General features: G+C 61.7%; 4 protein-coding genes across 4 annotated transcripts; all 4 read left to right on the top strand.

Annotated features, from left to right (window-relative positions):
- Window positions 1-97: 97 nt before the first annotated feature.
- LDBPK_251940 (hypothetical protein, conserved) lies at window positions 98-1405 on the top strand (the record flags this gene model as incomplete). The annotated part of the gene is made up of 1 exon (XM_003861476.1): window positions 98-1405. The coding sequence occupies one exon, from the start codon at window positions 98-100 to the stop codon at window positions 1403-1405; it is 1308 nt and encodes a 435-aa protein (XP_003861524.1).
- A 694-nt stretch (window positions 1406-2099) lies between these two features.
- Window positions 2100-3665, top strand: LDBPK_251930 (hypothetical protein, conserved; the record flags this gene model as incomplete). Its single annotated transcript, XM_003861475.1, has 1 exon — window positions 2100-3665. The coding sequence occupies one exon, from the start codon at window positions 2100-2102 to the stop codon at window positions 3663-3665; it is 1566 nt and encodes a 521-aa protein (XP_003861523.1).
- A 1051-nt stretch (window positions 3666-4716) lies between these two features.
- LDBPK_251920 (hypothetical protein, conserved) lies at window positions 4717-6621 on the top strand (the record flags this gene model as incomplete). Its single annotated transcript, XM_003861474.1, has 1 exon — window positions 4717-6621. One exon carries the CDS (start codon window positions 4717-4719, stop codon window positions 6619-6621), a length of 1905 nt encoding a protein of 634 aa, XP_003861522.1.
- Window positions 6622-9211: 2590 nt separating this feature from the next.
- LDBPK_251910 (hypothetical protein, conserved) lies at window positions 9212-12208 on the top strand (the record flags this gene model as incomplete). The annotated part of the gene is made up of 1 exon (XM_003861473.1): window positions 9212-12208. The coding sequence occupies one exon, from the start codon at window positions 9212-9214 to the stop codon at window positions 12206-12208; it is 2997 nt and encodes a 998-aa protein (XP_003861521.1).
- Between the last annotated feature and the right edge of the window lie 863 nt (window positions 12209-13071).

Below are 13071 nucleotides of genomic sequence, written 5' to 3'. Positions count from 1 at the left end.
GCGCCTGCGCGTGGCGCTGCTCTTAAACGAGCTCCCTTAAGTAGTCTTCACAGATCAAACAAAAAATATTTAACAGTAAAAAAAAAAAGAGTTGGCGATGTGGCGTCGGTGCAGCACTGTGGCTGCAGTGCGGCTGCCATGTGCCGGCATCAGCGATGGGAGCAACACCACGGCAGTCGCCGCATCTTCCTCGCCTTCCTCGCCGCTCTTCACCTCGAGGCGGCACGCCGGCTTCGATCTTCTCTCGCCGCTGTCGAAGCTCGGTCAGAGTCGCGATCTGGCAGCGGACCTCAAGGCTGGCCGCCAGCGCAACAACCGCGAGATCGTCGCCTCTTTCGAGAAGATGCAAACGATGGACGAGATCCACTACCGCAAGACGCAGCGGCCCTGGGAGCTCGTGCCGCGCTACGCAAAGAAGCGTGTGACGGACCTGGTCGGCATTCTCAGCTCCGAGGACCGGATGGAGATTGAGCAGGCGATTGACAAGATGCAGTCGCTGTGCAAGACGGACATGTACGTGGTGCTCGTGCCGACGGTGGGCTACACCACCTCGAAGGCCTTCGCGAACTCCATCTTTTTCGATTGGGCCATCGGAGAGCCCAATGGAAACGGCCTGCTGCTCGTTATCGCGCAGCGAGAGGCGACGGTGCAGCTCATCAGCGGCTTGTCCATCGAGGAGTACTTTGACAACAACTTCCTCGCACCTGCCGTGCGTGAGGTTTTTCAGCCTCTTGTGCGAGATGGCAAGCCGAGCCAGGCCACCGTGCAGCTCGTGTACGCGATTGCGCGGCAGGCGCAGGAGATGCACATGCGGTGGGAGAAAGGCCTGCTGACGCTGCCGACGCGCAACAAGGTCCGCTTCGTTGGCAAGACGGTGCGCTACGGTGTGAAGCAGGTTCCATACCTTGTCGCTGGCGTCCTCTTCTTCACAGCCTGCACGGCGTGGCTCGTGAGTCAGCTGCTCGACACGGTGTGCCCCAAGTGCCATCACCTCATGAGTCGCGTCCGCGACGACGCCACGCTGCAGAAGCTGATGACGCGTGGCCAATACCTGGAGCTGATGAACGGATGTGCGTACTACCGCGTATGGAAGTGCCCCCACTGCGCTGATGGTCACAGTGTCGTGCTGTGCTCGCGCGACATGCACCAGAACACGAAGTGCCTGCAGTGCATGGACTGCCAGTACTACACGTGCAGCTTGGAAAAGGATATCATCAAGCTGCCGTCGAAGCGCGAGGACGGGCTAAAGAAGTTAACGTACAGCTGCGCTAACTGCCATATTGGGCGCGAGGTGCTGCTACCGCTGTACAGGCCACTCACCATAGACACCGAAAAGCACTGGTACGACTTCCTTGTCGAGGGCAGTCAAACGCATCAGAAGACGAATGGCAACCTCAATCTATAGTGTGTGCTTGTTTGTGTTTAGTGTCTGTCTGTCTCTCTCTCTCTCTCTCTGTGTGCACCTCTCTCCACAAGCGTGTGCGTGGTGCCCTCCCGACGTCTCTCCCATCTCCTTTCCTCCATCTGCCCTGTACTTCTGTGCGTCTGCCCCTGAGTATGTGCGTAGGTCTGCGGTGTATCACATTCTGCGTTGGCTTGTGCGTCACGCTCCCTCACTAGCGCCCCGCCATCGCCACCCCGCTTCCTCCCATGGCAAGAGAGGATGTCGATGATGCGGCGCAATGAGTGCACAGGCATTTGCGGGCATTCAATGGTCACCGCAGCCATCATAACGATGCTGCACCTCCTCTCCTCGATGTTTCACTGGGGTGCACGCACGTAGCCGCTATGAAATGTGGTGGATGCGGCGTATGCACAGGCGAGTGCAACTGCTCGGCCTCTCCTCCCTTCCCTTGCGACCACAGCCACCACCCTCGTCGGCATCCTCCTTGTGCGCATGACCTCACCCGCACCCACACATCCACGTGCGCACCGGGGTGGGTTCGCGTAGGTACAACCACTTTCTCTGCCTCCCTCCCCTCATCTGTATAGCGGCACACACACACGTCTCACAACAGGCAGACGTACTCCCCTCTCCTTCCTCCCCCCAAGACCCGAAATCCAAAATCGCACTCACGAAACGACCGCAACTGCCTTGGATGTTCCCCACGGATCGACCCCCCACGCCAGCGGACATGGCCCGGCTGCAGGCTTTCGGAGCCGAAGGCAGGGCTGAGGCAGAGCTGGCGACGGACGTGTACCTGCATTCCCTCATGAAGCGCCGCAGCGACAGCGTCGCGGAGCTTCTCGCGCTGTACACGAGCCCAGAGGACGCTCGCAAGGCGTACCCCGACCCGCCACCCTCACTGCTTCAAGTCACTGATGACGCATCCTCGGCTAACACAGAGAAGGCATCGGAGGCGGCAACGGGCACCGGTAGTCCGTCCAGCTGCGCCATGGCGCAGGCGCTAAAGAGGGCTCGGCGCGAGAATGCTGCGGCGGCGCTCAGCGCATCCTCCTGTGCTGCCGCCGCAGCGACAGCGGCCGCCCGTCCCGTGCCCGCCGTGGACGGGCCACCGACGGCCGTCTTTGTGAATGGCGTGGAGCGGGTCAACTACCTCGGCAAGTCCTTCCTAGAGCCGCCGTCGAGCGTGCTGGAGCACGAGCAGTCCACGAAGCAAAAGGCGTGCCAGCCGCCCCGCACCATGCGCGGCGTGTTCAAGGTACCAGAAGGCTGTGAGGCAGCGCCCAACGCCGCCTCCGCGCCGGCATCGTCTTCGTTTCTGGCGGACCATGGCGGTAGCAGCGGCGGTGAGCGACGCTCCGGCAAGGCGTCTGGCGTGCAGCAACTCCGCTGGGCCCCGCCTGCGTACGGCCACCTCCTCTTCTCTGGCGACATCGGTGGGCAGTGCCGGCTGTGGAACGCGTCGACGCGCCAGCTACTCGCCACCTTCGCGGCGCATTCGCAGCCAATCAAAAGCCTGGAGGTGACGACGAACGCAGCGATCATGTCGACTGGCTCAGTAGACGGCACCGTGGCCATGTGGGACGTCGAGGCTGGCGTCTGTACGCACGTGCTAACCAATCCAGACAGCCTCCCCGTCGTACAGCATCTTCACCACCCCTCCGATGAGGCGCACCTTCTGTTGGCGGCCGTGGACAAGAAAGTGGTCCTCTACGACGTGCGCGTTGGCTGCAGTAAGTACCAGCGCGAGTACACGGGGCATATGGGCACCATCTTCAACCTCACGCTGCTGAGCAACGGTAGCAAGATGCTCACCACCTCGGAGGACAGGACACTGCGCACTTGGGACTACCGAAGTCCGGTGCAGATCAAACAGTTTGCCGATGCGGCGATGCACGCTATCACGCACGTTCTGCACCACCCGACGCAGCCGGAGTTCCTCGCCGCGCAGTCGCTCAACAACAAGGTAATCGTCTTCCGCGACGACGGCGGCGGCCGTCTGCGACTCCTGCACGACTGTGAGTTCACAGGGCACACCATTTCCGGCACGCGATGTCAGTTGAGCTTCAGCCACGATGGCCGGTATCTGTCGAGCGGCGACATTGGCGGCAAGCTGTACGTATGGGACTGGGCAGCGAAGAAGCTGGAGAAGTCCTTCAAGGCCCACGCGCAGATGCTGGTGTCCCACCTATGGCACCCGATCGAGCCCACCAAGGTGGTGACAGCTGCTTGGGATGGCCACATCAGAAGCTGGGTGTGACCGTGGAGAGAATCATCGGAGACGCGCCTTTGCATGTGTGCGTGTGCGTTGGCGTAGCCCCACCGCTGTCACCGCCTGTCTCGCGAGAGGTTTTCGGCTTTGCCCGGGGGAAGGGAGAAGGCCCTCGACGCGCCCTGCCTTGCCATCGTTGTCGTGGTGTCTAAGCCGCCATCTCTCCGACACACGCACAAGCATATAAGCGCGTTGTCCAGCGCCCGAGACAGGGCTGCAAAAGGAGGCAAGCGAAAGGAGAGAAGGAAAAGAAGACGCCATGCTGCGTGAGTGGGATCTCCTGCGATGGCTGGCAACACCGACATATCCCAGCATGCGTCCATCTGGAGTGTCTCAGCCCCTCCCCTATCAGCTACCCTCCCCCTTCTTTCCCACACTTGTTTGGCTTTTACGCCACCTCATAGCTGGAGGAGGAGCAGCCGAAAAAGAAGCGCTACGTCAGCTGGTGCCCTGTCGGGCCGTCGTCGTGCGTGCACTGAACGCCTCTCTCGTTCTTTTGTATGGTCTACGCTTCCACTCTGCCTCTCGCCTTCCCCTCCATCCTCTCCGTGTGTAGGTTTGTTGCACCCGAGTGTGTTTCGCGTGACTAGACTGCATCACGCCTGCTCACCAACATCACCACTATCTGCCTTCCCCAGTCCGTTCTTGTTATTTACTTTTTTCCTCCTCACAGCCCCGTCATACCCGCAGCGCCTGCGTGCTTGATCCTGTGCGTTGTCTGTTCACTATCCTGCTGTCTGGTTGTGTGTGCGTTGTGTGTGTGTTTGTGTGCGTGTTCAGCACCTCCTGCTACGCCCACGCATACACGTGAAGAAAGAGGTGATGCAGGAAAGGTAAGCGCGTACACCCCCTGTTTTTCCGCCCGCCCTTGCGACGCCCTCCCGCGTGTTTAGCTCTCGCTGGGCTTACGCTCCACTTGTTGTACATCGCGAGGCGCTCCGCCTGTCTCTCCCCCGCCTCCCCCCCCCCTTCCCCACGATCAGTCCTTTCGCCTTTCCAACCGTTTGCGCCCTCTCCACCGCCCATCTGTCACCCCTTCATGTCGAACATCAAGAAGGTGCAGACAGAGGCAGACCGCCTCCTCAAGAAGGTCAATGAGGGCCTCGACGCGTACGACGAGCTGCACGAGAAGCTAGCTAACGCGCCCAACGCGAGCGCCAAGGAACGCCTCGAGGGTGACCTAAAGCGTGAGCTTAAGAAGCTACAGCGCCACCGTGAGGCCATGAAGAGCTTCATGCAGAACGACGACTACAAGGAGAAAACGAAGATGCAGGTGTCGCGCAAGAAGATCGAAGAGCGCATGGAGACGTTTCGTGCGATCGAGCGAGAAATGAAGACGAAGGCCTTCAGCAACGAGGGGTTGGCCTCCGCCGCGCTGGAAAGGGCGGACTCCGCCACGGAGCAGTGGCTGAAGGACGCGATTGAGGAGGGACGAAAAAAGATAGAGCTGCTCGAGTACGAGGTGCAGAAGGCGAACAATGGCCGCGTACGCCGTGGGAAGCAGCAGCAGAAGTCCGAGTACCAGATACGCCTCGAGAACTTGCAGACCCATTTCTTCAAGTGGGAGTCGCTGCTGCGCATGGTGAACAACGAGGAGCTCGACACCGACGAGGTGGATGACCTGCAGGAACCGATTCAGAAGGTGCTCGAGGACGACGTTGATTTGGAGGTGATGGAGGACATGTCCATATATGACAGCTTCGACATCCCAGAGCCGAAGGCGAAGCCCGTCGTGCCATTTGACGTCAGCGACTACGAAGACAAGAAGGTGCAGTCGCCGAAGACGACGGCCAAGGCCAAGACGCCAACGTCCACAGTGCAGGCTAAGCCCAGCCCGTTCATCACATCTCCGAAGGAAACGGCGGCGTCCTCTACACCGGTCCCCTCGTCGACGCAGCAACCGGCGCTCGCGCAAACGCCGCAGCAGCTGCTACCCCCCACCGCCAGCAGCCCGGCGGACGACGACATCGGTGAGGAGGAGCCAGTGCCGGAGTGGATGGATGACGACATGGACACCGCCAACGACGACACCTTTGGCGATGACGCCATGAGCGGTGGTTTCACGATCGGCTCGCTCGCCGAGATGGCCTCGGCAACGAGCAAGGTGACGCAGGACTGGGAGAAGTCGCAGAAACCCATCGGGTCGCCGGAGCCCAAGACGGTGAAAGTGACCGACTCCGGCCATGGAGCACCAGAGGAGAAGCCGAAGCCGACTCCGCCGGCCGCGGCGCCGACGCCGAACGCGTGGGAGCGACGCGCCGCCGAGCAGCAGAGCCGGCAGAAAGCACAGCAGCAGCAGCAACAGAAGCAAGCCCCGGATGCTGCCTCGCCGGTGGCGCCGTTCGGGCCAGTCGCTGCGACCGCCGAAGCGAGTGCGCCGGAGGCGGTGACAACTTCGCTGATTGCCCCGGCCGCAGCGACGTCTCCGTCGACCCCGGTCGGCAGCGTTGACACAGACCCCAGCCAGCCCTTCCCGCCCATTCCTGGTGCCGCTCCTGGTTCCAAGTTCACGCCGAAGAAGATCCACGAGCTCTTGGATATGTCTCTTGGCAACCTGCCGCACACGCTCGACGTGCAGCGGCAGCGCCCCTACGAGCCGCCGAACGCGATCGATGCAATCCCGTACTTCCCGCAGGAGGTGCTGCCGGTGCTGTCGAACAAAGACGTCTACCATCAGATGGATCTCGACACGCTCTTCTTCATCTTCTACTACCACCAAAAGTCGTACCAGCAGTACTTCGCCGCCAAGGAGCTCAAGGCCCGCTCCTACCGCTACCACACGAAGCAGCAGCGGTGGTACCAGCGGCTGGAGCGTCCGCAGACGACGACAGAGACGGAGGAGCGCGGCTCGTACACCTTCTTTGACTTCGAGGACAAGTGGGACCACGACCGCATCGACGACTTTCTCTTTGAGTACAAATACCTTGAGAATGAACTCCACTGATCTGGCCGCGAGCGTGGTCGCGGGTGCGCGGCGGTTGGCTCGCTCGATTGCCTGCTCGTGCCGTGTGTAAGAGCACGCGTGTCCGTGTCTCCGGGAGCGAGAGAGAGAGAAAGGGGAAGCGTGCGGCTAAGCTGGTACTGCGAGAAGGACGGCAACAGAGACACGCACACGTATAATCTAAGGGGGAGGGGGTAGAAAGCAGGCATGACGTGAGGATCCTTGTATACACTCTACCCGCCCGCCCCCTCTCCGTGTGTTTTTGTACCCCCCCCCCCCACTCAAGCGGCTGCGTCCTGCAGATGTGAGCGTGATGCTTGGGGGGGGGTTCGAGAAAACAAGAGCGTCCTCTAGTTCATCAGCTCGTTTTGCGATTGCCTTCGTGGTTGCCAATCGTGCTGGTGTGTGTATGTGCGCTGCTTAGGACTTGTCTCTCTGCATGCATGGACGCGCATGCGCGCTTGTTGCTGTGGCCTCGACAGAGAGTGGGGGGAGGCGCCACAGCACACACTCTCCTGCCATCACCTCTGCGCCACCCTCCTTCCAAATGTTGTGTTTCCGTCGCTGCTTTCTTGTCTTCGTATAGCGCACCTCTCTCTCTCTGCCGTCGTCGTTGTTGAATGATGTCGTCCGTTCACCATTAATCCCTCTGTCTGGCGCACACACGCGCGCGCGCAACTTTGGGGAGAGCGAGGCGGAGTGATGATAGAGTGCTTAGAATACGTCCAGTGCCTCTTTCCATCTCCTCTTGTGCTTGTCGCTCGGCATGCCCTCCCCCTCCTCCTCCTCTCTTCCTCGTCGTTGGCGATTGTGCGTGTGCGTGCGTGTGTGCGTGTGTGTCGACCCCACTGGCTTTTGGTCATGTGCGTTTCTCTGTTAGCGAACTTACAAAGCCCTTCCCCCCCCTTCCTCTCTCAACGGAACAAAAACAAAAACCACCACAACGTATCCACACAGCCGCCCCAAAAGCCCATCGGCAGAGCGACTTGCGGTCTAACACTGTGCTGTCGGACAAAGGACGAAGAGGGGAGGGGCGATGGAAGGGGGCCTCCTCTCTTTCCAGCATCGTCGTCTCCGAGGCTTGCCGATGCCCGTGATGGGTCGAAAATGCTCCACTGACGCGTATGTGTCCGTAATCGTGGTTGTGGGCGCGCTGAGTGTCTCGCCTTTGTGTGTGTGTGTGTGTGCACGTGAGTAGCAAGCACACCCCTTCTCATCCCCCACCCTCCTTTCCACGCTGCCGCGAAGCGCCACGGCACCCTCGACAACGGAGTGGCGCTCCTTGTGACCCATTGTGTCCTTTCTTCTGTACCCGCTGCGGGCCGCCTGCTTCTATGGAGTACGGACCTTGATGTGGTCCACACACACACAGCGCTTCTACCTTCTCCCTCCCCCTTCGGATCTTCGTTCCTCTCTCTCACCCACACCACGCGAACGTGTCTACATGCGTGCGTAGATATTGCTCGATTGTGTCCCGCCGCAAGCACAGCCTCACCCATATACCCCTTCTCTGTCTCTCCATTGTGCACATCCACCCTCCACCGCCCCCTCCCTTCCTCCTTCCCTTTCTCTCGCACTATTGGAGGCTACGTGTAGTGGCGGTGACCAACGGCCGGAGGTCTTGCGTGGTGGATGGTTTGCTGTGATGCTCGTGGCGCCCTCGCCACTTCGCCAGTCTTCTCGCCCTCCCGCCCGCTCACACGCCCCCCCCCCTTTCGTTTTCTTCTTTGATGCTTGGCCTGTCCCTTCGCCTGCTTCTTCACCCCGTCTCACTCTCTCGCCTTTCTCCTCGCCGGCTGCGTCACTCTGTCGCTGCACGTGTGTGTGTCAACGGCACACACACGTCACGGCACTGGCGCAGACACCATCATTATCATCACGCGTTTGCATAGTTTGAGTATCTCGTCACCCTTCCTCTGCTGCTTTCGCCACCGGCCGCCGTGCGCGCGTGTCTGCGTGGGTGTGAGAGTTGACTTCGCCTACCCGCAGTATAAATCCATACGCACTCACGCACGCCAAAGTGGAGCGCCGGTGCGCAGCCGCACACACAGACGCACGCACAGGCATCGCGCTCTCCCTTGCTCATTTTGTTTTCATCGTTTTGTTGTTGTGCGTGTGCGTGTGTAAAAGGAGCACGAGGAAGCAGCGACCGAGAAAACGAAGCGCCGTCCCGCCTTCTCCCTCCCTCCCTCTGTCTGTCTCGCGCGCGCCGTCGACAAGACACGCGCTGGCGTGCACAGAAGTAGAATAGACGATACACGCACACGTGCGTACGCTTGTCGGCTGCGCCTCCCTTCTCTTTCTGGAACTCTTGCTTCGCTACCATCTCCCTCTCGCTGTCTGAGCATCGCCATTTGGTTTCACTGCCACTCTGCTTCGGCGGCCTGCGTAGAGCAGGGGCCTCTGTGTGTGTGTTCCTTCGGTGAGGTAGTCGGGGCGTTGTGAGGGCTTGCCGCCTTGCTTGTGTGCGTGGAGGTACGAGGAGGGGGGTGGTCACGGCTGTGTGTGAGCAGCCCCTTCGCACCGCCGCTGCCTGACGCATCTATTTTCATTGCCGCTCTTGACGATTGCCGAGGACGCTGTGCCCGTGATCATGCATGTGCGTATGCGCGGGTCGAACGTGAGCGGTAGCGCGCGCAGAAACACTCCGTCGTCCTCCGTGGAGCTACCGGCAACAGCAGCAGCAGCAGCTGGTTGGGACAGCAGTGTCCTTGTAAACCGAGGCCACGGCGTTGTTGGCGACGCCGCACGTCAAATCTACTGCGCTGCCGGGATGGACCGTATCAGTGTGACTCCGCTCGCCAGCGCAGCCGCGCCTCCCTTTCCGTGGTCATCCAAGTCCTACGTCACGAGTCACGGCACTCACGCCGATGCGGCTGCGCGCGACACCAACGCAGCGGTGTTGGCAGGGTCGACTATCCAAGACAGCGATGTGATGCTGGGCACCACACCGGACACGCACAGGCGCTCGCGCCACATGGCGTCCCCGTCGCAGCATCCGGGCGACTCGTCGCTGGTGTTCGCCATGAGCGAGGACAGCGAGCTGAAGGTGCTGGCGAGCGGCGTCAGTCCCTCAGCCGCGCTGCCACCAGCGACATGCACCTCCTCGTCGAATGCCATCCACCCCCCTTTGCCGCACTCTTCACAGTGCACCGTAGGTCACAGCCGCACCACACGCACCCATGTGCCTATGGCTGGCAATATCGGTGAGGGCGACTGCAGCGTCTACGCGGTGAACCGGCGCGGCAGCCAACACAACAGGCACGGATTTGCCGGCGCAGCATTGGCCGAATACAACGCTGTGGCAGACATGGGGCACCTCATGCCCCACACACCAAGCGTGCGTCGTCAGAGCGACGTCGACGTCGTCGTGCCGGGCGGTCCGCACGAGGCGCCCATTCAGAAACCTTCGGTGCAGTTGTCGCACCACCAGCTGGGTGGCAGTATTCGAGGTGGAGCAGCGACGATGGCAGGTATGCCGAGCAGCGCCGGTGCCGCCGCTGCCCCGGTGTACCGCACAAGCCCCCATGAGGTGCGAACACCGCCCGCGCTGCAGGTCTTCACCGGCGTTGCTCCTGGAGTTCACAAGGTGCGTGGAACAACAGCGGCCACCACCGCCCCCGCTGCAACAGCAGCTCCTGCTCCTCCTCTTCATAGTGGTGCAGGTGTGCGGTGGCCGCAACGGCAGATGCCCTCCGTCTCCCTGTACTCGGCAGGTGCTGGCGGCGGTGCGGCGTTCGTGCACGGCGCGAGCCGGACCTCCTCTTCGACGGCCGCGCTGCACGCCACCGCTGGCAGCGATCAGCTAGTGCAACAGCAACCAGCGCAGCTGCTGCAGCAACAGCCTCCCTCTGCTGGTGTCAGCAACGCGGCAGACGCGCGCTCGCAGCACAGCGGAACGCCGCCGCCGCCGGCCTCGCAACCGCTGGACAAGAACTTTACAGAGGCCCAGCGTCTGGCCGTCCTGGAGGAGGTGCAGCAGGAACTGTACCTGAACTACACAGCAGTGCCAGTACCGGACAACATGATCAACTCAGGCGACACCGAAGAACGCCGCCGTCGGCTGGACCAGCGCCGCAAACAGATCGTATATGGAAAGGAGACGGAGGGCTACCTCAAATACACCTCCATGATATCCCGCCCGTGCGACCGGGAGTACCACAACCCGCTGCACGCCATCACGCCGCGCCCCGAATACGACTGCAGCAAGCGCCAGTTCGATCGCGTCCTGAACGCGTGGCGGCGGCAGCTGCATCAATGGGATGACTACGACGCGGACAACATCGATGAGCGCTTCTTTCCCCTTGGTAAGGCCTCGCTGCTAGACTTGGGACTATGCCACCCCCCGGCGAACCACACGCCAACGACCGCCACCGCAGCAGCAGCAGCAGCACCAGGCGCCACTGCGCCGCCGCCTGGAAAGCCGCCGCAGGCGCCGCCTGCCGGCGTGATGCACTCCATTGCCAACGTCGCGGCCATGGCGAACGGCGTTCACGGCGATGACGGCGCCATGCAATGTCACTCGCGCAGCCCTGTCTTCACCGAGAACAGTCCGACCTCAGGGCTGTACTCGTCCGCCAGTCTCAGCATGCACATCAGCTCGGGCCGCGCCGCCTCCATGGCGACCGCGTGCACCCCGTCGCGCCCGCAGCTGTCCGAGGGGGCCGATGGTCCGAAGGTGGATGAGTCGTTCTTCTTCCACATGAACTCTGGCAACAGCCGTATCGCCTCGCCGTTCCATCCCACCTACTCCGGAACCGGCCACATGGGCCATGGCGGCGGGAATGGGCGGAGCAGCGCCAACTCGCATTACCAGCAGCTCATCATGCGCAACAGCGCCGCGCACGTGCACAACAACGCAAACGGTGGTACCCCAGGCAGCAGTTGCGCGAATTACACAGGTCTTACTCCAGCACATCGCCCGGCCAGCCGCGGCGGCATGCCGCACCACATTACATCCATCTTCGGCAGCGAGTATGAGCTGATGACGCCGTCGGGCCTCGCCTCGCCTGCCGGGATGCCGCACAACCCCCGAAACGGCAGCAGCCCGTACCCGCTCGGCGAGCCGTGGATGCCGAATCGGCGCAGTCCAACATGTGTCGTGGGAGCCACTCACGGCTTTGGCTGTCACCACCCCTCGACCGCCGCTCTGAGTGGAGTGACCGCTTCGAACGGCAGTGGCACGGCGATGATGGTGGGCGGGGGGCGGGGCGAGTCCCCGCCGCACACGACAGAGATGGCGCTGATCCCGAGCACGTCGCTCTCCAACGGAAGCGGCTTTGCGCAGTCGCCGTACAGCTACCGCGTCCACTCGCCTGTTCAGCCCCAGAGTGCACTACCGCAGGCCACCAGCACCTATGCCACGCCCCTCACGCGCCAACAAAGCCGGCCGAGCCTGAGCGGGTATACGAACGCCGTTCCCGCTGCTGCCGGCATTCACCACCAACAGCATCAGTCGAACAGCTCAAGTGGTGCTCGAGTCGGACCCCCACAGCAGCAACAGCAACGAGTGGCCATCGCCACTGGCACTGCCGCCGCCGCCTCACGTTCCGCGCGTGGGAGTGGCGTGAGCGGGTTACCAACAAGCTAGGCACTGTCACACGCACGCCGACGCGCATGCACACGTGCGCACTTGCACCAAGGCAACACGCTGCATGGCCGCTGACGATAGAGCTCACCAACTTGCGTTTAGATAGTCTTAGCAGCCTCGCCTGTGTCATGGCTGCCCAACGGTAGTGCGCACGCATGTGTGTGTGTACCCCACTGCACTCGCCCACACATGTATTTCCGGAGCGTATCGGTGCGCTCCATCACTCCACCGCACTTGGCACCATGTCATGTGTTGTGGAGTGCGGAAAGGAAAGGTGGGTGGATACGGAGGCATGATGTGCGGGGAGGGGGGATGTTGGGTAGTGGGGCGGATGTGTTGAGCACAGTCTTTCCAACCACCCCGCATCTCCTCGCCGTGGTAATCACGTATTGCCGCTCTTTGGTGTTTTCCTGTTCTTGTGTCGCGACTGAGTGAGCGAGAGTGGGTGACAGAATGGCTTGTCGCCATCATCTCCTCTCTCCCCATTCTACGCACCGTCTCTGGTCGGCTCGCGCTACACGCACACGCATACACCCAGCTGGAACACACTCCCGCGCACAGCGACAGCACCGGCGCACTCTCGTCATGCACACTCGTTGCAACATACCGTGGAAAACCCGAGAAGCAGGAACGAAGTGAGGAGTAGAGGTCAAGAAGGGGTGTGTGCAGTGCCGGCCACCGAGCACGTGCGGATGCGACGCGGACGGCGACGCCTATGCTCGCATCCAGCCGCGATATCTTGCATGTATGTGGGTGTATAAATGCATGTGTTTGTTGATAGGATGGGAGCTAGGATGGCCCGGGGAGGGGGAGGGGGGGGGGGGGGGAGAGGGGAGCGCGCGGGGGCGCGGGAGGCGGAGCGG

This window comes from Leishmania donovani, chromosome 25, assembly GCF_000227135.1.
Source record: "Leishmania donovani BPK282A1 complete genome, chromosome 25".
Lineage (NCBI taxonomy): Eukaryota > Euglenozoa > Kinetoplastea > Trypanosomatida > Trypanosomatidae > Leishmania > Leishmania donovani.
The sequence above is the reverse complement of the archived record's forward strand: the minus strand, read 5'-3'. Positions and strand labels throughout refer to the sequence as shown.